Source organism: Planococcus citri, chromosome 1 (genome assembly GCF_950023065.1).
Source record: "Planococcus citri chromosome 1, ihPlaCitr1.1, whole genome shotgun sequence".
Classification (NCBI taxonomy): Eukaryota; Metazoa; Arthropoda; class Insecta; order Hemiptera; family Pseudococcidae; genus Planococcus; species Planococcus citri.
Genome location: NC_088677.1, coordinates 39,815,702 through 39,839,137, shown reverse-complemented (window position 1 = coordinate 39,839,137; position 23,436 = coordinate 39,815,702). Strand labels below are relative to the sequence as shown.

General features: G+C 33.6%; 1 protein-coding gene across 1 annotated transcript in view; it reads right to left on the bottom strand.

Annotated features, from left to right (window-relative positions):
- Positions 1-22,775, bottom strand: part of fng (Fringe glycosyltransferase) — a 38,476-nt gene extending 15,701 nt beyond the window's left edge. Inside the window, exons 1-5 of the mRNA XM_065344748.1 lie at positions 22,429-22,775; positions 21,676-21,909; positions 10,873-10,921; positions 8,885-8,927; positions 7,942-8,001 (exon numbers count right to left, since the gene is read on the bottom strand). Of these exons, the coding sequence (XP_065200820.1) occupies positions 7,942-8,001; positions 8,885-8,927; positions 10,873-10,921; positions 21,676-21,909; positions 22,429-22,542 (500 nt within the window). The 5' untranslated portion in view covers positions 22,543-22,775. The remainder of the gene's footprint in view (positions 1-7,941; positions 8,002-8,884; positions 8,928-10,872; positions 10,922-21,675; positions 21,910-22,428) is intronic.
- Positions 22,776-23,436: the final 661 nt, after the last annotated feature.

The window sequence follows — 23,436 nt, the reverse complement described above, 5'->3', positions numbered from 1 at the left end:
CCCCAAAAAATAATTAAATTCTAGTCTTAAAAGTTACAAATACAATGACCAGTGTGTAGCGCACGCGCAACATGACTGAGCCTGTAGTCAATATTAAAACCAAGATAATCGAATTTCGTGCATCGTTATTACAATCTATCAAAGCGACGATAATGCGGCCAAAATAATAGGATTGAATCTTCTTTCTATAAGAGGATAGAAGATATAACCTTTGAATAATGACTTCACAAAACGTAAACAACGAAACGACCATATCGAGCAGCGTGAAAAACAAATTAGACCACCACCTTGATCTTGCTAGATTCACCCATTCAAGTATAATACAAGCATACAGCGGTCAATCAACAATGCATTCTATACATACATCTACCACTGTGTAATGTATAAGCAAACATAGAGAGCGATTTTTTAGTAGCGGCTTATTTCATTATAACTGCATTTTTGAAAAGAAAAATATAGGTATACGCCGATACGGGTATAGAAGTACGCTTGGTGTAGGTAGGCCCTATCGTGTACCAAGGTAATATTAATTTGTCGGTTGTGTGTTGTTGTTGATAAAATCTATGACGATTCTATTACTTCCTTGTATGTATAAATAAGCTGAATGCTTTCAGTTCAAAAAGGAAGATGGAAAACTTGCTGCTGCAATGTGTTGGTTAAATCGGATTAATCATTACGTTCCTAATACGTAGGTACCACACTTACTTATCAATTTCAATAGGAAATATAGGTACTTATTTTAATGCTCAAAAGTAGCCCGATCTACATTTATATATTTTCTTCAAAATCATCGAGATGAGGCCTATCTACTTGAAGAAAAATGAGGTTTACTCGCTCTTGAGTTAAAGATCCTTTCAAAATCATCATCGAAGCTGGAACGACTCCAGAACAGATCTCAATATAGGGTTTATATGTATGTATGTATGTATGTACTTAAAGAAAGTTGAACGGTGATGCGATTGTTTCATCGATATTGTACAAACATTGCTCAATAAATTGACGATTTTTCATATTTTAAATCCATCATATTCCTATATTAAGCTCCAAGCCAAAACTCACTCCTGATCCTGAATATCTTTCTCAAAGTCTCAAGACGTCAAGCTTCAGTCCCTTCACCACTTGAACTTGTATACCTATTGGCTATTACCTACCCATCTATGAAAATATGACGTAGCAAAAACCATATTTAGCCAACCAATCAAAAGAGAGAATTTCTTTTTAAAACTTCGATACAAAATTTTTCATCTAGACTCCCTACTGTTCTGGGTATAATCAATTTGATAAGTCTTTAAAAAATGATGCGACGTCCGTTTGACCGTTCACGGTGCCGAATATTCAAACAACAAATACACATCGGTAATACTACGTTTAATTTATCAAACTATCCCGGTAAACGGCCGTACATAGGTATCAAGGCGTGATCCTCTGGCGATCTCCAGCAGTTCATCGGGTGACTTCTATATCGCTTTAAACCCATTAAAAATACCTAATCTCAGAAGACAAATACAGCATAAATCAAGACCAGAATGCTGCATGTGACCGATAAATCATTTTCTAAGGTGTAAACGCGTTCTAATCAAAACTTTCTTGGATTAAACAATACCCAAAAAAAAACATAATGAACACAAGATTCAAGAATAAACTATTAAATAGGTACCTACCTACCAACTCTAATTGAATCTCTATAACAAACCCAAACAATTCGTTTGTTTAAAGTAGCACTTTATTTTCCAAGAAAAAATGTACACGCATACCTATTTAATAGTTTCATCGATGTCAATGTTTTATAATGACGAATCGAGATAAGAGAACGCGTTTATAATTTTATCGAGCACTGATCAGCAAATTTTTCAAACAAGTTGTCCAATGTCCATTACAAAATCCGTCAAGATCAGCTCTCGGTAATACAGTGAGATTGATCTAGATACTGATAATAATCTGCTGCATAAGTATATATATTTTCAATTGCGTTCCAGTTTGAATACGTCATAAAATACAAGCTCAATCGATAAAAGATAAAACAATAACTAAAATAAATGCCTGCAGTAATTGTTTTGCATTCATACCTATAGGTAAGGCTTTATTAGTTTAGACTACAATACGAATTTTAATGATCAAACTTAGGCATTCGTAATGATAAGAATTATTTCTGAAATCGTACATTCGCTAGTGGTTGGGACAAAGTGCATAGGTATACCTAGCAACATATTTTAGAATTTGAAAGGTCGCGAAAATTTCAACAAGTACCTAAAACTCTAACACATTTGACATTTTAGAGATTTGTAGATTTATAGCTGTAGGGTACATTTTTAGAAAAATACACCTGGGTCATTCAATGCCAAATCGGCGGATTTTTGCACGAGGGGTCTTCGATTTTTTTCAAAATCAGATCATTTGTAGAGGTCATCAAACGATGACGAATGACGCAAACCGGACATTTTTTCGATTTTTTTTGACGGAGCTGTGGCGCTTCAAAGTTCTCCAAAATGGCCGAAAATGGAAAATTTCAGTTGCAAATTGCTCCGGTTGTACGTGGTATAGAATTTTGAACTTTTTTTCAAATTGTAGTACTTTGAGAGGGTAATCGACGAGTGATGCCAAAATCAGTGTTGCCACTTTCAAAAACCTAAAAAAATCGATTTTAAAACTTATAATTTAAATATAACCACGATCTCGGCGAGTAAAAATTCTGAAAAAATTCTCAGTTTTAGTCCCTTTTATGTAGAATAACATATCAAAAAATTAGACTGGCATCTTTTTTCATTTTCGATAAAAAAAAATTACAAGTTTTACAATTGCTGCAAAAGTACCATCCGAAACCTAAAAAATGAAAATTTTTGCATTTTTGAAATATTTTACCAATGTGTAGACGATAATGTGAAAAAAATCCCCCTCCCCCCATTTGTCAACGAATTGACATTTTTCGTGCTATAAATTTTTATTTCAAGAGTGAAATTAATGCATTTTTCGTCAATTTGTCGACAAATTGGGGGGAGGGGGATTTTTTCACATTATCGTCTACACATTGGTAAAATATTTCAAAAATGCAAAAATTTTCATTTTTTAGGTTTCGGATGGTACTTTTGCAGCAATTGTAAAACTTGTAATTTTTTTTTATCGAAAATGAAAAAAGATGCCAGTCTAATTTTTTGATATGTTATTCTACATAAAAGGGACTAAAACTGAGAATTTTTTCAGAATTTTTACTCGCCGAGATCGTGGTTATATTTAAATTATAAGTTTTAAAATCGATTTTTTTAGGTTTTTGAAAGTGGCAACACTGATTTTGGCATCACTCGTCGATTACCCTCTCAAAGTACTACAATTTGAAAAAAAGTTCAAAATTCTATACCACGTACAACCGGAGCAATTTGCAACTGAAATTTTCCATTTTCGGCCATTTTGGAGAACTTTGAAGCGCCACAGCTCCGTCAAAAAAAATCGAAAAAATGTCCGGTTTGCGTCATTCGTCATCGTTTGATGACCTCTACAAATGATCTGATTTTGAAAAAAATCGAAGACCCCTCGTGCAAAAATCCGCCGATTTGGCATGGAATGACCCACCTAGAATTTTTATCAAAAAAAACAAACAAAAAAATCTGACGTATAAAAAATAAAGATTAAAAAAAATATAATCGGCTATGCTTTTCAATAGTGTAGGTACTTACTACTTACATTATATCTTGTTTGCTGCGATTAAAAAAATGTATAAAAAAAATAAAACTTTAAAATTATATTGAAGAATCTTTAATACATCGAAAATTATCTTTTCAAATTGTATGCTTTTTAAATTTCAACAATTGATTTTCATCTCGAGTATAAGAAAATAATTTAATTTAACAGCGCTCTTTGAAAAAAATTTTGCTCGGAGTTGGATGATTTTTATTACTTCAAGTTTCAAACCAAGAACCAACCATGTGGTACCAAAACGCAGAAAAAAAATTCATAAATAAATAAGTACTGTTCAGGGGGGAAAAACTTTCGATAATGTTGAATGAATTCTCGTTTAAATGCCAAAAAATCGAAACAATTTCTGGTATTTTACCAAAAATTATGATTATAAAATGAATTAAAATAAAACTGAAAAAATGCACTCGTATTCCACAGGTTGAAAATTTGAAATAGTGATTTTTCGTTACCATGAGCTTTTTTTTCACATAAGTACCTACTTCTTTGTTATACGAGGAATTAAATTGAAGATAGGTATCGTAATTGATTTCTTGTATTTAAACAAGTACATAAACAATTAATTTTTTGTGGGGCAGAAGGAGAAGATCATTAAGTAGCTGACAAAATTTTCGAAAGGTCAACACTTCTACTTATCAAAACAGATAGCTGCAGGGTTACATCTTTTGACGTGTGCGCAGTACGTTTACCTATGTACATACGAGTATCTGAACCTACTGCCAACATTTGCAGTTTACAGTTTAAACCAGTTCGGTGCTAATAACTGAATTTTTACTGATTAGCTGTAGCTGATTCGGTTGGTGGGCTATTCTGTAAAACACAGCATCATAGCTGCTGTAGCAAATAAATGACACACTTGGCATTCTTCATTCCTGCGGAGCTGCATATTTCGACACTCGCGTTATAAAAGTGTTTTAAGCAGGAAAAACAGCAGGTTATTTGTGAGATGGGCTTGGGTTAATTATGTACCTTATAGTACCTACCTACTACTACTGGTTACAATAACACCATTAAAGATGGTGAAATCTATCAAAATATAAAGACGAACGAACGTTTCAATTTTTAAAAATTTTCATGCAGGTGCCTGATACGATTATAGTTCTTTATTTTCGAAGAGCTTTTCTTACCCCTTGGTTAGTAATAGGTACGTAGGTAAGGTACGTAGGTACATATTTACAGTAATGGTATCACATGAAGTAATTGAACTGGATTTAATTCCATGAACCTTGTGCCTGCTGCCTAATGCCAACCCAACCTATAGCTATGATGTACGCTCGTACAATATAGGTATACTTATTGATCGAATTGGTTTTCATTTTAATTACTTTCCACGGCTTTGGAACTTCCAGTCGAGTAGCAAATTGAAAACAAGATTTTTAATTATGTTTTATGTGGGCTTATAGATCTAAAAGAACTGCAAGCTGAGTTAATGATAGGTTTTGCGGTTATTGATCACTGTTTTCGAGCATATAAGAAAAGAATCTATAAAGGTTTTTGTATGCAGCTCCTGATGTTATTGTTTTAAAATAATTTACTGGTCTCTTAACACATTGCTTTTTTCAACGGCCTATTTTTAGACGCTCAAATGAACAGCGCTCCGAATTTCATTTTTCAATGGTGTTAGAACCTTCGGGCCACAATTGTAGCCGCACCTCGACTACCGGCACTATTACAAGACTTCAATATGAGGCATTGCCCTTTTTATATCCGTATACCCTGCAGTCTTTTTTCCAACTATGCACCTCGAAACGCGTGTAATTATTATCTTTCACGACCTGATACAGATTACAGTACACTCCCATTTTTATTATTTAATTTTTTCGCTTAGAGATTTTATAGTCACTGAGTTTCTCTGATTTTATTCCACTAATAAGATTGTTTTCGCAATTATTAAGTCGGTTATTGCAGATTGCAGCTGTTCTGCGATTTTTCCCTTGGTCTGTCTTATTCTTTAATAATTGAGTGGAGTCGGTTTCCAGATTAGCTACATACGTATTTGATGGTGCTACGGGTATAGGTATTCTTTGTTGAAAGGCTATAGCCATTGTTTTACCCATCAAAAGATAATCTGTTATGGTACGTTTTACTCTGGTCTCGTGCCCGTACAATGTCTATATTTTGCGTTCCTATCGAAGATCCATGTACCTATCATTTCGTGCTAAGTTAACTTGAATACGGTGGTTTAGCAGAATAGATCTGTTGGTAAATTTTTCATTTTCAATCCCAGAGAACTTTTTTCATAAGTAGAAACTAACGATGAAAATTGATGACTTTTTGGGGGGGGAGGGGGAAATATTATTTTCTTTGAAATTTTTGTTCTTTAAGACTTTTTGCTGAAATGTTTCAGAATATTATGGTAATAATAAAGTCCAACATCGAAGTGTTATTTTCCTAATCCAAAGTTCAAAATCATACTCACGTTGAAAATTACTCTTAAAAAATGTGCTTAGGTAAGTACTTGTCCAATATATGTATTCAAAGAAAATCTTTAAATACGTATCAATTGATTTTCAGTGAAACTAGCCATGATTTATCACGTACTCCGACTTAAGTATAAATAGGTAGGTATAGAAAAAGGACTCCCTTACACGCACGATTTAAAAACTAATAAAAAATGGCGTGAAATACAAAACTAAAAAAGAATTTCATAACAACATACGGTATACTTGTGATTCTGAGAGTGCGGGATCGGCTACCTAAATGGTCGAACGGGAACAGAAACAGGCCCTATGAAGGGAAGATTACAGATAGAAGGCATCAAATAGATCGTATACGCACAGGTTCGTTTTGTAGAAATAAAATAACCACCTGCTGATTCATGGCAACCTTTTCATATCAACATCAACGAATTGCCAAATTTTTGCTTCGACATGCTTCACGATGAAGCGAACAGTTTCAATGGGTAATTATATCCTTATCCATACGAGTATATCTATATGTACTCGTATCAAAATCATGGGATTATTAATACCGATGCATTTAACCAAAATCATCTTTTAGAACGAATTTTACTACCTACGCAAAAAGTATAGAAGTGTACAGTAGGTAATTGACAAAGGTTTAAAAATATTGAAAAATCGAAAACCTATTCACTATAACCACGAAGTCTCTCTATCGTAAGCACTTATCAAATACGAATAATTCGTATCGATGGAAAAAAATGAATACCATGCAATTAATATTTAAATTAAAACACTATTTAAAACAATGACTGAAGCGCGATCTCAACTCATTAGTAAGTAGGTATATGGTCCGATGACTAACCACGAAATGATTTAGGTAGCAAACAATACAACCGTTGGTTTAGCATACTACCTACTCACTTACTTACAAACGGTATTACCTATGTCACACGTTAAGTACAAATACCGATGTCAACGATTTTATAATACTCAATCTTATATAAACTAGTTTTTTTTTTTTTTTATTATTTGATTATCGAAAAGGTTGACACTCTCATTCGAAAGCGAGGAGAAAAACATCGAATGGTTAGTTTCCAATGGAATAATAACTGGTGTCGTCTCTGGTTAATCTTTCATGGTTAAAATATTCATTACTATCCATTTCATTAATTTATGTAGTCGGATTGTTTCTTTTAGAATGCTGAAAAAAATCTAGCATACCTACATCGCAGAAGTTCATCGTGTTCACACGATCCAAAGAATTACACACATACTTATTAGGGAATAAAAATACACATTATGTAGGTATAAAAACATAGTAGAAAGATACACGAGGGCAATTTCTGGGTGCATATAAGCGATGCAAATTTTCAATTTTTTTAAATTTCAATCAATGCTCATTTTTAAACAAATTTTCTTGATATGAGATTGAAAATAAGTCTTACACATTCAACCATAGTGAAAATTATTGCTATCACTATGGTCAAGACTCAAGTTGTATTGATTATTTTAACAAGGGTAGGGTAGATATACCAGGTAATCATTATAATCAACTATATGGACACATGAAACAATTGCCTGCAAATTTCACTCGTAATTTCAAATGAAAAAATTGAAAGAATGCGTAGGTAATGATTTCAACATATTGAATATTTGTCTATCATTTACATATGTAGGTTAGGTATTCAAGTATTTAATATTTAGCAATTTTTAAATACCTCATACCTCACTATATTTAAAAAAATACTGAAGTCGTGGCACCTAGCATTTTACGAGACGAGTACCCAGGTATTTAGGAAATGATTGAAAACTAAATTACGTAAATATTTAAAATTATTAATCAAAAACTTACTTTTTATTGCTATACAAGAACGTGTCAAATTCAACTGACATTTTGCAACACAGCGCTTTCCTAGAAACGAAAAAAAAAACGTCAAATGAAAAAGATTCACAGCAATTTTTCAGCAGACGTAAAATGCATACGCGGTACTGTGGTGACTTTCATTCATTTCATTTTTTGATTCTGAATTAAATTTTCAAAAACACATACTTAAAATGAAAAAACCTGCCGCAGGTTTTTCAAATTTTTTATGGAGCTGAAAATTGTATCGAATTTCAAAAATAATGTAAACCACATTATAGATACCTACGTATAATGAACAAATGACTTATTTTTCTGAAAATGAGTACAAAAACCAGTTGTGCTGCATTTAATTTTCAGGTCGCAAGATATAAAATAAAAATCTAAAAAGTGAAATAAACAGAATAGTTTTGAAGAATTTGCACTACACTCCTGACTCCGCCCCCTCCTCCCCCCACAGTCTGAGGAAGCGACAATTTTAATGAGAGAAGATAATTATTCATATGTATTAAATTCTCAATAATGGAGAAGATTATTGTCCAAAAAAACGATAAAATTGTCGTATAAATTGCTTCACATTAAACAGCACATAGAAATAAGCTGCAGATAACCGATGGAAAAATTTTATAGGTGTCAAGGGAGAGGAAAATCATTAAACCAAAGAGCTCTGCTCCTCTTGTCCTCCTTCCCCCACAGGGTACAACTACAGACCATTGTAGAATCCCATTTCATAAATGAATCATCAATTACGCTGGCAATGTTTAATTATAAAGCTGTATCTTTCAATTTAAATTTTTATTTGTATACTCGTTTTGATATTTTGTCATCTAGAAAAAACGCATTTTTAATGCGCGAATTAAACTTCACAAACTGATGAAGAAAAACCAAAGCCACCACACGCGCATAAAATAGCAAAGATATTTCAATTGCTAACCTGTTATGAGATGCGGAACAATTCGTATTTATCATATGGTTATCTGAAACATAAAAAAAGTAACGCTTTAGCAAAACCTCGTAATTATTTCAAGTTAAATCCTAGTACGAAATTAATTTATAGCGTGGAATAGAAGTAGGTAGGTCTAGGTATATGTAAGTAGAAGTACATTATACGATAAGTTTTGAAAATGTTTATACAGAATATACTATATTTGGACGGTGGGAAACTGAAAAGAAATATAAACAATTATTCTGATACAAGTCTCCACTTCTCCGCATTCGAATTGTAAATTAACTTTAATTGGAACGTCCTGCTCGCTATAACACACCATAAAACAAGCAGTCCACCCGTTTGCAGCATTTACTCGTGGTAACTCCATCAATCTATTTCAATTTTCTTTGTCAGTCTAGTTTGATCATCCATTTCCTCGCTTTTATTACTGTCATTATTGTTATAAATATCCGACAAACATTTTCTTCTTCTTGTTTTACGCATATATACGCGTATGTTCTTTACAATAAATAAACATTTTTTTTCTCTCTTTTGTTTCGTGTAGTTGATATTTACCAGCGAGCTGCGCTTTACAATGACTCATAATGAAAAATATATCGTTGCACTTATAGGCTTCTGATTTTCACACACTCTAAAGCGGTGATATAAGGCTTAAAAGGCTGTACGGTCAACGTTTCTATTATACAGGGTGTCCCATCAGATGCCAGTCATACACTATACACTATGTGATTCTTTTCTGCAAGCTGGTTCAATTTTTGGACCGTTTTGACCAACAGACCTTCTATTTTTCGATTGAGTTGTTGAAATTTTTTTGTACTACCCTATGAACTTTCATGTGCTAATAAAAAAAAAATTGAAAAAAATTGAAAAAAAACTCGAAATTGCATTTTTTTACACACAGATGACAGATCCCTTCAAAAAATATAAATCGAAAATTTTCATCAAATTCAGTTTTGTGAGACCTGTTTCATAACGAGTATATATCCAAAAAAAATCTTAGGCATCTCCGGTTTGCCCTATTTCTTATATCGTTTAATGACCCCTACCTACCGACTTGCAAAATATGAAAAAAATCGATGGTTTGGCTGATTTTCCATGGAATAACCAAGCTTCTGCTTGAGGAGAAAGGGCGAAAAAGAACCTATCAAAAACTTACAGGAAATGCAATATCTTATTTTTTTTAGAAATGGTGAATCAGTCTAGCTCCATATGTATTACAAAATTCAAAGAGCAACCAATGTTCAAAGGGACACTTTGTAAGTAACCTGTATTACCCCTCAATGCAACCAAATCTCGTATACACAAATATGTACTTTATAATTTATTGTTCTAGAGATAGCGAATCCGCGCAGCACATAATTCATATAACAGCAAAAGCTTCCGATTAGGCCTATTTGATTATAGGATACGCAACTAAAACCGCCTAATTTATAGAGCAAAATTCACCAGTCAGTAGAAAATACAAAATGAAAACCCGAGTTAATTAAAAACTTCGAATTAGAAGATAAACATTCGGCGGTTAATACGAAGAAACGCCTTTACTCCCATAGTGATAAACCATTAGGTAATTAACGTGTTAATTTTTTGAACCGACTAGAAAATATACCTTCTGTTTAATAAGTACAATCATATCGCTACCAACCTAAACGTTTACGGTTAGTTAAAGAATATTAAATTATAGCTTCATTTTTTTAAACTACCTATGGTTGGGTTTTTTAAAAAAAAAAAAGAATTTATGTTCGATAAAACACGTTTTCCATACCTACATGTTTTCAACATTCTAATTGTTCCAATCCTTTTAGGTACCTACATAGAATGTTTTTCAATAATGAAACATACAAACGCTTCTTGGCTTACGCAATTCTCGAGGTTAATTATGTATCGAGCGAAATTTTGAAATTCTTTTCACAATTCAGTATAAATCTATCGCCTATAATTTACTTATATTGAAAATAGTAACTCAAATTCTTTACTTGTTAATTTCTGTAATTGTTTTTCCTCCACATCGGTAAAAAACCACGTCTGTGAACAAAAAAAATTAACACAAGTTAAAGTAAAAATAAATTAAAGTATTATTTTATTATTACGTATACTTATTAACACATAACATGTCTATTTTTTTTTTTTTTTTTTTTTTTTTTTAATATTTTAGTAATTTGATACAAAAACAGAAAGCTAAAGTATTTAGCTCATAAAATACGAGAAAACGGTATTTTCATGCTAGCGGTACAGGGGAAAATCCAAGGAAGATCAACGAGAGGGAGGAAACGATCGGAACTGTTAACAACAAACTCACCAGCCAACTCCCCCTGCAAGACCCTGAAAGAAACAATTAGATACGCTAGATACCGGCTAATATAGATGGACATATACGCTATCTCCTGTAAAGGAGCGCGACTACGACGACGACGAATTTGATACAACAAAGTTATTTTTGAAAAATTTGCTTTTTAAAAAATGAGGACATCCAAAATAATTCTTGTAACAAAATATTCGTCACAGGAGGTCCCACATTTTAATTATTAATCGCTGCACTCTGACAAAAATGAATTTTGGTTTAAAGGTCAACACAGCATGCACATTTCCATATTCCATCCACACTTGAGGCAGGTCAAATTGTCCAGTCCATCTCACATGTCGCCATACACATCTCTCCATCAATGGAACAGTCTCCGAACATTATGTTGTGTTCTGGCAAACATTTGCCAACCGGTGGGATCCCTTTAAAATGAAATCTCTAATGATGTTCAGTCAGTGGTACCAAAACTTGGTCAATTCACTTGTCTAACAAAGTTATTTATTTAGAAGAAAGAGACAACGACAATTTCATAATTTTCTGAGATATTGCAACTAAATTTTTTAGAATTATTCACCAGAAATTATCTCTAGTCATTTTCTGTTCTGTTAGCTCAATGCTCAAAATTACGTAGGTACCTATGCCTATAATTTATGCCTTTCTCTGTCGAATTTTCCTCTCATTTTGCCAAGAAAAGAGGTTTGCGGAACTGTTAAAGTGTTAAATCCTCGAAACCCTTCTTTATGCACAAATTTTTGATTTCATCCTCCACTTCAACTATTTTTCTCAAAAAAAAAAAAAAATCATCACAAACGAAAATCTTTCTACGAATACTTGGAATTTCCTTTCATCGAAAGAATAATCGCATTTTCGTTCCCTCTCCTCACAGTCGAGTCTTCATAGAATCAATGATAGTGTTTTGACTTTTCCTGGCATTTACTTTAGGCATCTGAAGTACATACATATACATACGAGTATAACCATAAACATCCTAAGATAGGTAGGTACTTTTAAAAATCACTTTACCCCAATAAAGTGGTATAAAAAAGATGTTCCGTTCGAAAGAATACTACCCAATAAACTGTTCAATGAAGTCGCCTGTCCTACCTCTGCTTTCCCACCTTTGCGTACATATAAACCGTAGAACCTATTAAAATCCTTCAAAATGAATCAATATTTATTCAATAACTCGACGCACGGTTTTAACGATTCTCTTCCTTTTTTTTTCAACCTGTCATTTCGGACGACAAAAAAAAGCACCCCTGTAAACACGCGATCATAATATATACCATCCACAATCCACATTTATACCTAAAGTAGGTACCTAAGTAAGTTGGAAGTTAAAAGGCTCTTTTATACAAATAAGAAAACATTTGAATGCATCTTTCTATCCTTCATTTTACCGCTTTTTGTACAGACACGTGTTTCTTTTCGGCATAGAATAGGGGCAATAGGGAGTCATTAGTACAGATTGAGAAATTTTAACAACGCGACACATACCGAGAATACAGTATTTTGGAAACATGCGTTACTTCGATGTCTGTGGCTGTATCTCGACCTAGTGTCCTTTACCCATTGATGATATATTGCACTCATATGCAACAAAGAGGTACTATACCAAAACCTAATTAGTCTACTTTTGTGTGGAGATTTCCAAGTATTTGTCACGTATCGCGTATCGTTCTTTGTAAGTAGAGGCTTGTCCAGGCCATCCAGGCTATTTGGAGGGATAAGACATAGGTTTTTTTTACCTGCCTACCAACACGTTTTACTCCTAATATGTACAAGAAGCCAAATCCGACACATGGCAGTACCTATTTGGCGTGCTGCTCTATGTCTATTCTAAAAATATGAAAAAACAAAAAAACTATCTACACCTAACCTATGTACAAATTATATAACTTGATATTTAAGACATTCATTAAAAATATAATGAAAAGTTTGTTCATGCTGCGTTACGCCGGACCACTTAAAGAAAAAAAGCACTAAATTTTCAATATTCCTTACACGTGATTTAATTAAGAGCTCTCTCCGCTCTTTTAGCTACCGAGATGCTTTTATGAAACAAAATCTCTACTCTGCTGCTGTAGCCGCCGCCTTGTTTTATATTACTCAATACGCGTTATACACGAACGCTCGCAATAATGCCCCATTATCAATTATAATTTACAATAAGGTAGTGAAAAAACAAAAAAGACCAAATTTTATCGTGATACGTTCCACGTTCGGATTCCAAGTGGGTACTTAGCCTATTAATATACGAGCGAACCGATATAGCTGCTATTGAATTCAAAGGCACCAAAATGTACGATATGCGGGATCCTCAAAAGATATTATCTTTCCATCATAACTTTTGAATAAAATATTCTTATGTAGGTAATATTAAACTATATCTGTATATGTAAGCGAAAGCCGCGCACATATACTCGTACTTAATCTAAACACGTATAGATGTATAATTTTTCACTAAAGAAATTAACTAAATGAGTCGTATTGTACCTCCTAATAGGTAGGTAGGTACCTAATGTTTTCATTTTTTTAGAAATCTTTTCCAATTAAAACGCTCGTATTTTCCGAGTACACACGCGCAAAGGAAAGAGTTTGAAGAATGAACCTCTCAATCCTTCCCACAAGTGGATGAAGAGAATGTCGTCAAAAAAAGAGCTTCATACTGTAATGTTAACCAAATCGAAGATATTGGCGAAGTAACTGCATGGAAAGAACAAAGTTTTCCCATGAGTAGCAATAATGACTGATAACGCGAGATTAGTGTTGTTGGATTGGTGTGATTAATATTCCACCAATCACATGCATCAATTCCACGCTGCCAACTTACTTTTTAATAAAAAACTTTCTTTGTAATGTTCGATGTTTTCAAACCCCCTGAATTATACGTACCCAAGCACCTATCGGTTAAGTACCTACCCATTTAAAAACTTGGTAACTTGATGTTGAAACCTGAAAATAATTTAGTGTACCTAGGTCCTCTCAAAAACAGTCCGAAAATTTAAAAGAAGCTGTTTTTTTTTGGAATGAATGAATAGGTACACAGTACACACCAAATATATATATTTTTTGTAATAATTTTAATTTGCCAAAACAGAACAGACGCTATGCAAACTGACATTTCTGAAAAGAAGTCATCCACTTTTCAAGATTAAGGTCAATATCTAGGTATAATATGTAATTCGTTTCAAAAATTTGCCCCCCCCCCCCAAGAAAAACGTTGAATAATAGTGTCTTCGAAAGGAGGCAATTTCATTGTTTTATCAAATTTTTGAGTCATCGTAAAAAAATTGAAACTTTGTAGGACGATCAGTTTTTCGATTAAACCACTGAAATAGTTTGCATGAGCGGTACCTAGCCTGCCTACTTTAAGGTTAAGGATCTCTGTCGCCTTGCTCAATCAAAAGAATGAGCGAAAACAGAAACACGGACACGGATGTCTGATTCGATATTCTCATGTTTCGTTTCGTAAAGAAAAATAATATCACATCCAGTAAGAAGTTTCCGAACATCCAGTTTTTAATCTAATTCAGCGTCAGAATGAACTTTTCGTTTTCTTATAGATAGTATACTTATTTTGATTCATTTCCACGCAGTTGAATCTCGCATGGGCGAGTTCAAAATAATTCGTTAGTTTCATTTCGATAAAAATGTACGACTCGACTACCAGTTCAGATGGAATATATTTCAACTGAGTCACTTTCATTCTACTAACAAATACTCGTATCTAGATATATGTACACGTTAACTTCAGGAGGAAAAATTAACGCGCAACCCGCATCGCGTCTACTTGACTTATTATAGCCTATGGGTTGAGTTTGATCGAAACCGGGCGCTGGATCGTTTTAATATGTAGTTATTTCAAAGCGACAAATCAATCCGTCGATGATTAACTTTATTAACTCAAACTGTGTAATAGTAATAGGTCTAGGTACGGTTAGTTTTTTTTTTTTTTTTGAAAAAGAAGCGCCTGCAGTCCGCCGCCGCAGTGTCGCACATTAAAACAACTGCCCATACATGGCGAATGATATTTGTATTCTCAAAAGTAATAGTATAGGTAATAGATATCATGTTCAACTAGCCAGTACAACAAATCGCTCATCGCAGACATTTAGATACACATTTGGACGTAATCTGAACTGTATCACAGTGACGAAAATGAAAGATACAGAAAAGCAGGATTTTTCAATCAGATAAGATAACACAACTTGTGTATTCGAAATACGCTACGCACCACGCATCCTCTTCTATCTAAATCTACCCAATGACACCTCGAACGCGAAATTTCTCGAACCGGTTGAATATAATCCCATCAGAGTGATGGGCATATGTATCGAATTCACAAAAACTGCATCGTTTATCTCTGTTTCATTCGATTGCAACGCAAAAATCATCTGTAGCAGGATACGTACGAGTAAATAAGTAAAAAAAAATATTTTTTAATTCATGAACAAAACGAAATATTTTTCACAATTGTCTAAAATTAAAACGCCTTCGCGATTCAATAGCTTTCTTAAAATCTCTTCAAAATCCAATGAAAAATAAGAAAATTAATATTGGAAATTGTCAAGCCATTTAACAAAATTTTCGTCTTTTTTGGAATTAAGCACGGTACCTATTTAGGTAGGTACCTATAGATATTCTTTAAGAAAATACTTTCTTTGGTTGAAGTAGGTACACTTATAGGGCTGTTTTAAATTACTTAATCTCTCCTAAAATAAACACGCAAACAATCAATCATTATAAATTCTAATTCGTTGAGTTTCTTTTAATTACTTATTGGAAGCCCATCATCAATCTTTTGTATCATTATGTTAGTTTATCGTTGACTTGACAGTTAATCTGAAATAATCCTGATAAGATAAAGATTCTCATAAGAAATCTGCTGCATGGTACATGAGTATCAGCAGCTTAGTTAGTGCGTAGAAACACTGGAAGTATATTATGATGTAGGTAGGTAGGTATTTATGCAGAAGCGTACCAACTACAAACCTATAAAATTGAACCTGGACCTTTGGCACGCCTTCATTGTAAGATAACTAAGCTTGGTACCAACTATTTACTGGCCAGTCGACCATTAAGTAGTAGTCTACCGAGAAATAATCAAACAATACCTAATTGAAATTTTCAAGATTTTTTTTTATACTAAGTATTGCAAAAGTTTTGATCGAGACGAGCATTCTTCTTCCTAATTTGTTATTCGATCTAACACCAGTACATATCCCAGAACCAAACATCATTTCTATTTTTTGATCGATTCAGAAACCTTCAGTGAGATTTTGATTTTTCTCAATAATTTTTGAATTTCTCCCAAAAATGTTGAAAAATGTATCGTTTCAGTGAATTCCAAACGGAACAACTAACAATAGGTCAGTAATTTTATATTCTTAAAAATGATGAACATCCCAAAACTAAATTTATACTTTTTCAGAAAACCTGAAGTTTCCAACAAGATTTTGCTTACATCCATTACTTCCAAATTCCACCTCGGGGGCAGGGGGGCGCGGAATAGTTTTGATTAGAACAGCTGAAAATTTGGATATCAGCTGCTTGCAGATTTCAAATCTTCAAAAAGTCAAATTGGACAAGATGAGAAATTTCAGCAAATGCTCTCCGGATTTTTTCAAAATTTAAAATCAAGTCGAAGTCCGGCTCAAATTAATTCAAACGTTGATTTTCAGATTATGATACTTGAAGTACCAAGGTGGAAATCAAATTTTTAGCTTTCCAAACGGATTTTCGAGCCTTCGAGATGGTAAAGAAAGAACACGCACAGAAAAATTGAAATTTCGCTGGGGTTTTCAGATAAGCTGAAAATGGTAACAGAGACTTCCATCATGGTACAGAATGGTACACGGTACACGCACATTGCATAGCTATACACACATCACACATTCAAAACAATATAGCACGTACGATCATTAAGATGTAACATAAAACATAACCTTTAGATTGAAAAGTCACATCGGAAAATAGTGCTGCATTTGATAGATATCAGTTTCACTCCCTCATAAAAAGCGTGAACGAGGAAGCAATTAGATCTTAATATCAACCAGCAAGTTCGCATGTTTAAAATACCATATGGATCCGTATTCACAACTAGAAAAAAAAACAACAAATGTTCCTCATCTCACACATACGTTTATTTATGTACATTAAACGATACCGATAATACAGAAGTTCCCATCGCAGCAGCAAGAATTTGGTTTTCAGCATTCTTTTTTGATACGAGCATATTAAAATGTGTCTTTTTTCAACTAGTTATAGCGTATTTTTAGAAACCGGTCTAATTAATTTTAATTAGATTCGGATACCTAGTATACCATTTAGGTGCAGCTCGTGCAGGTATAGATGGTACTTGGATTGTTTGTTGGTATTGTTGCAAACTCGTAGTTAAGCATACAGAAAATGAGCCAGAGCCACCTGGAATTCACGCGACATTTGAACCAGTGCGGTTCTGCGGTAATTAGCATTTACATTAATCTTCACGAATCTGAAATAATGTTAACGTCACGAAATAATACCTCAGTTAGCTTAGCTGGCAGGCACCTAAACGACTTTTAAATTCAATGATCATCAGTTAACGCGATCTAACGTACCTAAGTCAACAATAAATCGGTTTAATTAGAATATAAAACATAGGTACTACGTAGGTAGGAAAGAATATAACACGTAGCACGAATCTCGACATGAAAACTGAGCTATTGTCGCGCCGATTTTTGAAATTGATTTCGAGTCTGTCTACCTAGTTCACGAATTGGTAAGTAAGTAGGTAGCTGCAAAATTCACGACATAAATTAGCGCCTTAGAGTTGGTAGACCCAATTAAAAAACGTCATTAGTTCTTCAGAATTGCCTATTTCACTTTGAACCAGAATTATATAATAATACATATATCTATTTCAGCCGATTTATCAATCTCTAAAACCGAAATATCTCCATGAATTCGAAGTTACAAATAGCTTATAGAGACCTACCAACCTGAGCCAAAATAGAAACATTAATTAGGGTTCGCAGTCGCAGGTGCGTTTATAAATATCACCCAATCAATAAGTTGCTTTTGTATAAGTTTGGATTGAAAAAATCATTCAACACGTGCGAGCCAATATACAGCCATTTTAATGGTTACCTACCCAGACAGGTAGATACGTAAATCGAAGGGCAAAAATACAAATGGAACCAGTGCAACAAAACTATTTCGGATACTTGATATTTTGATTTTACACTTCAATAATCTTTATACGCGGGTTCATGCAGCTTCAAACCACAAACTACATATGATGTAGTGCAGAAGCACAAAATGTCTGTACGCTTGTTACGGTGGCCGCACAAATGATATGCATCGTTTCTTCGACCACATAATACACATACTCGTACGAACCCATCGCATCACATGGAACACCTGTGTGTTATTAGCTGTAGCTCGAAACAATATTAATCAGGCAAGCGATCGCCACCCTCTTTTTTTATTGCTTTTCTTCAGTACAGGAACGAGTTAACTTTGGAGAGATTTTACATGTGTTTAAGATTTTTATGTTGAAGAATTAGAAACAACCAAAAGTATCAAAATACGAGTACTTATTAGGTATACCTATACCTAGTACCTACTCCAACTTCTTGTTTGCAAAAATCCTTCTTAGGTATGTATCCCTATTTACTCAAATGGGGCTCTAATAGACTCATAATAAACGAGAGAAGACTCAAGCTTTGCAAAGAATCAAAGTTTCGTCATTACCTATTTTCAAGAATTTCACATTCGCTCTTCATACCTACATCTGATTACTATTATTCCATAACTTTCAATGAGTATCCGACTAATCAAAATTACCTCGCTGGAATAATAATCACCAACTTATTTTGCGAACTGTTCGACTTTATAATTACAAAATACAAATACGCTATGAAAAATGGTAATGCATCTGAAGAAGGGAAGACTTAGTTTAATTTTCAGTTTGCCCATTGTCTCGAGCGTTAATCGCGATAAAGTATTTGAAAAAAAAATGCAAAATGTAGTTTAATTACGTAAGCATGGGAAACTCTTTATAATTTAATTCGGCGATATGCTTGATAGCCTCTAGAAAATTATCCTTTTGTGAATTCTATTGTTTATAAGTGCTTAATATATATACTTTACCAAGAAAATGTTCATACAACATCGCATGAAGGAAACAATCATTAAGTTTCACTCACTTCTTTCTTTATTTAGGTAGGTAGGTATAGGTATAAAATGAAATTTGTATCGTACCAAATTACAGAAATGAATAATTTTTCATTTTTATACATACGTACCCTACATTCTTTGGTAAAAACTTGTTTTAGGAATATTATCAACGAACATGTGAATTTAGCCTATACATCAGATGACTCATTGTCATTTTTTGATTAATTACCTATTACCTATCTACTTATGCTTATTTACGAAAATCTATGCAAGTGTTTTCATCTTTTTTAAAGACAAAACCTACACGCTATACAAAAATATCGAACAGCCTTCTGTGGCATTTTTCTTGGCATTTATCCAACATTGCCAAGTGGTACAAAAATTGCACGTACGGTGGTATGACTATCATTAAAAATCTTGCGGATAGGTATACCTAATGAATTGGGTAAGGACAAGGAGATACACCTATAGCTACCTTCTTCACAATTTCAAAAGTTTAAAGCACATTGAAACGAAAGCTGGTTAATTAATAAAATTCAAACAGCGCACGAAATGGATTCTACGTATATCAAAAATTGTTCACTTATTGTTTATTCAAATTATTTGAAAGACCAACTGTGAGATTTCTCGATTTTCTCATCGCGGGTCGATGTGACTGTGAATACCTATAGATACACATAGCAGACGCGGTTCACTTCATATATTTGATGTTATAAAGCAACTACATTACAGTACATATTTAAATTTAAGGCGAGATATCCATTCGGTTCCGATATAATTATTCAAACATGGTGTCTGAATTTAAACAACAAAGTAGTAGGTAAGAATATTTAATGTACATATTAATGTTATACACAGCTTCCATTCAATTCGTGTCGCTGTATACAACGTGATAACTGATAAGTAACAGGATTTTATACAACAGCCAGAAAAAAAGAGAATAAAACCAGAGCAAGTAATTTGTTAGTAGGTACACGAAAAAATAAATGACAATGGCGAATAAATCGTTGTTTGGCGAAGGAGTATATTTTGTAGAACTATGACGAGGCACAGGGCGAAGTTTGAAGAAAAAGATTAATGAGGTAATTTAAGATCGGATAAATATTACTAATGGGTAAAATTTTTTAAAACGCGGAATTATCAGACAGGTTCACCGACATCTTCTGCGTATCTGCCGTTATATAGAAACGTAAAATATAAAATCTTTTTGGAAGATTATCTATCTAACGCAAAGGTCTTCCTGTTTTACTACAATACCTACTCCATCAGAAATACCGAGACCTACGTAGAAGATACGGGCGTTCTAATATACCTGCATAATGCATACCTCTAGTGTACCTTTATTTCGTGAAAATTATGCCGACATTGCAGACTTATCTTACACAGAGTGGAGACATACCAAGTACATACTTACTTTCAATGTGACATATTCGTGTTTTCTGTAGCATCGAAAACGAGTATGAAAAAATTAATTATTCAAATGTTATAAATTTTTCAAATCATCACGAAAAAATTACGTAAGGGTAGGTAAGTACTTGATATTTCTGAATTCTGATACATTCTATAATTTATGATTCAGGTACATCTCAATTTTACAACCACGTAACATTTTTCTTACAAAAATGATCGGCGATAGCCAGTCTACATTCTAGGTAGGTACCTACCTATGTATTAAGGCAATTGATTGTTGTAAAAGAATCGACTTCGACATGAAATACCCCATCACGGAAAATGTATTGTGAAAAGCTGATAGGTATAAATAAGTATACAGTATACCATACAGGCACTAGTTAAATGCCAATAATAGTAACCCATTCAAACACGAATCACCGACAATTTGAAGAAATCTCAGATAAATGCACCCTCAGAGGTAAAAGAAGTGGGTACTCTCTAAATTTGAAACAGTCAATTTCACTGTTTAGCAGTCACGACATTTTGCCTTTTTAAAGCAGTAGGTTTTTTTACTGCAAAACAGTGAAAAATCACTGAATTGGTCAGTAAAAAATCATTTTGACTGACCAATTCAGTAATTTTTCACTGTTTTGCAGTAAAAAAAACTACTGCTTTAAAAAGGCAAAATGTCGTGACTGCTAAGCAGTGAAATTTGACTGCTTTAAATTTAGAGAGTACAGGCAGGGTAGCTAATACCTACCTACCTATATTAAAACTAAAGAACTAAATCGTTTTATGTTTATCATTTTTTAGACATTTGGAGAAAGAAAGATTGATAACGGGTAATTGCTACCTTAACATGTCGAATAAAATATTGCGTGAGCTACAGGTACCTAACGGGTAAAAAATTTAAGAAGTTTACCTGATCTTTTGCCAACTGGAACCAAGTTTTCAGAATGTACTTTAATCTGGTATTATGATTTCGCTTCGTAGTTTTTACACTAATGAAGATGTCCTCCAAGTAGGTAGTGGCAGAAACGGGTGTCGCTGTGATATCGGTGTAAAATTGAATCGTATTAGGTGTTTTTTCGCTTTTATTATTAACAACAGGCTGGTAATTGTCTTCTTCTGGAGAAGATCGCCATTTTGCAGGAACCTGAAATATTAGAAAAAATTTATATAGATAACAAATACATACGTATTTACAAATTTATAACACCATAGATTTGTATTTTTCAAGTTAAAATCTTTACGATTATTCAAAACGATTACTCTCCATAACATTTTTCGTAAGAAATAGCCCAATTTTTAAGAAAGTAGGTATTCGTATCTTAAAGATCTCTGTATAAAACGTCGGGTTAGATACCTACAGGAGTTTTGGCGCTAAAATAGTAGAGTAGGTTTGTAGGTGCCTAGTATAGGTACGTAAATGAGGATAGTTCAATGGTGGAAACGAATCGGGATAAAGATTACTCAATTTTAAAAACAATTGTGACTTTCCATTTCTCAGAAATACCTCGAAGTACCTCTACGACTCTATACTAACTTCTTAAGGAGGCTTCGAGTTGAAGCTTAAGATATCCCTAGAAATAAGGTCTGTTTAAACATGAAGTACTCACGCATGAGCTCCAGTTTAAAAAAAGTATGCATATTATATTTGATCAAAATTACCTACCTGTTGATTATAATCATTGATGCTTCGCTGTCTATAATAAACCAATAACGTCATATAAAAAATGACAATAATGACACATGTCGCTTGAACCGAGCGTTTCATATAAGGTAACATATCGTCATCCTTCTTTTTTACAATTTTTCGAAGAACTTGAATTACGATATTTCAAATACATTATTAAAATTTTTAAACGTTGAAAGTGAAACAACCGCGGTCACGTAGGAAGTAATCATTACACACAAATGTAAGTAATTAATAAAACGCACTTCATCGACGACACTTCGATACCGCCACGAACTTCACATCAGATATGCAGCACATGGACTAACTAAACATGTCGTTTCAACTGTTTAGTGTTCCCCATCGTACGCATCATTCGCTTCCCCCTCCACGAGTTATAAGTTATAACCAACCGCAAGGTGGTGATAAAATCAAGTCCGAGCAAGTGAAAATAAAGCCACCAATTTATGCTTGAGACGCGATAATGCAAATCGACAGAAGACAAACATACAAGTAAGTCAAGTAAGTACTTAGGAATTAAGACCCTGAGATGAAAATTGAATGATGTGAGCACTGAGCACATTTTTGGGGTTTGACAGGGAACCTCTTGAAGTATCTTCCAGGGATTTGGATTGAAACTGGTCTCAGAGGTAGCCCTTGGTCCAAGTACTACGCCATTTTAATTTATCTGCCAGTTTTGAGTTTAGCTCCCACAGTAACATTTTGAATTTTAAAAATTTAAAAATCGCTACCCTGACGTACCGGTTTTTCCCACATCCCACGGCGCGGCGTTGTCGTGGAAAACTTGGCCAAGTGGCATGTTTATTTTTCTTTTCAACTAAATTTTCCATATCACATCTTTCAAGGATTATTCATTTTGCTCTAAGTTAATATTCAAAAGCATCTTAGAAATTGAAACAAAAACAACAATTAACTGATATTCAGTTCTTGTATTGTAAGAGAAAAGAAGAGTTTTTTTTTAAATACTTGAATTAATACTTGGGCATG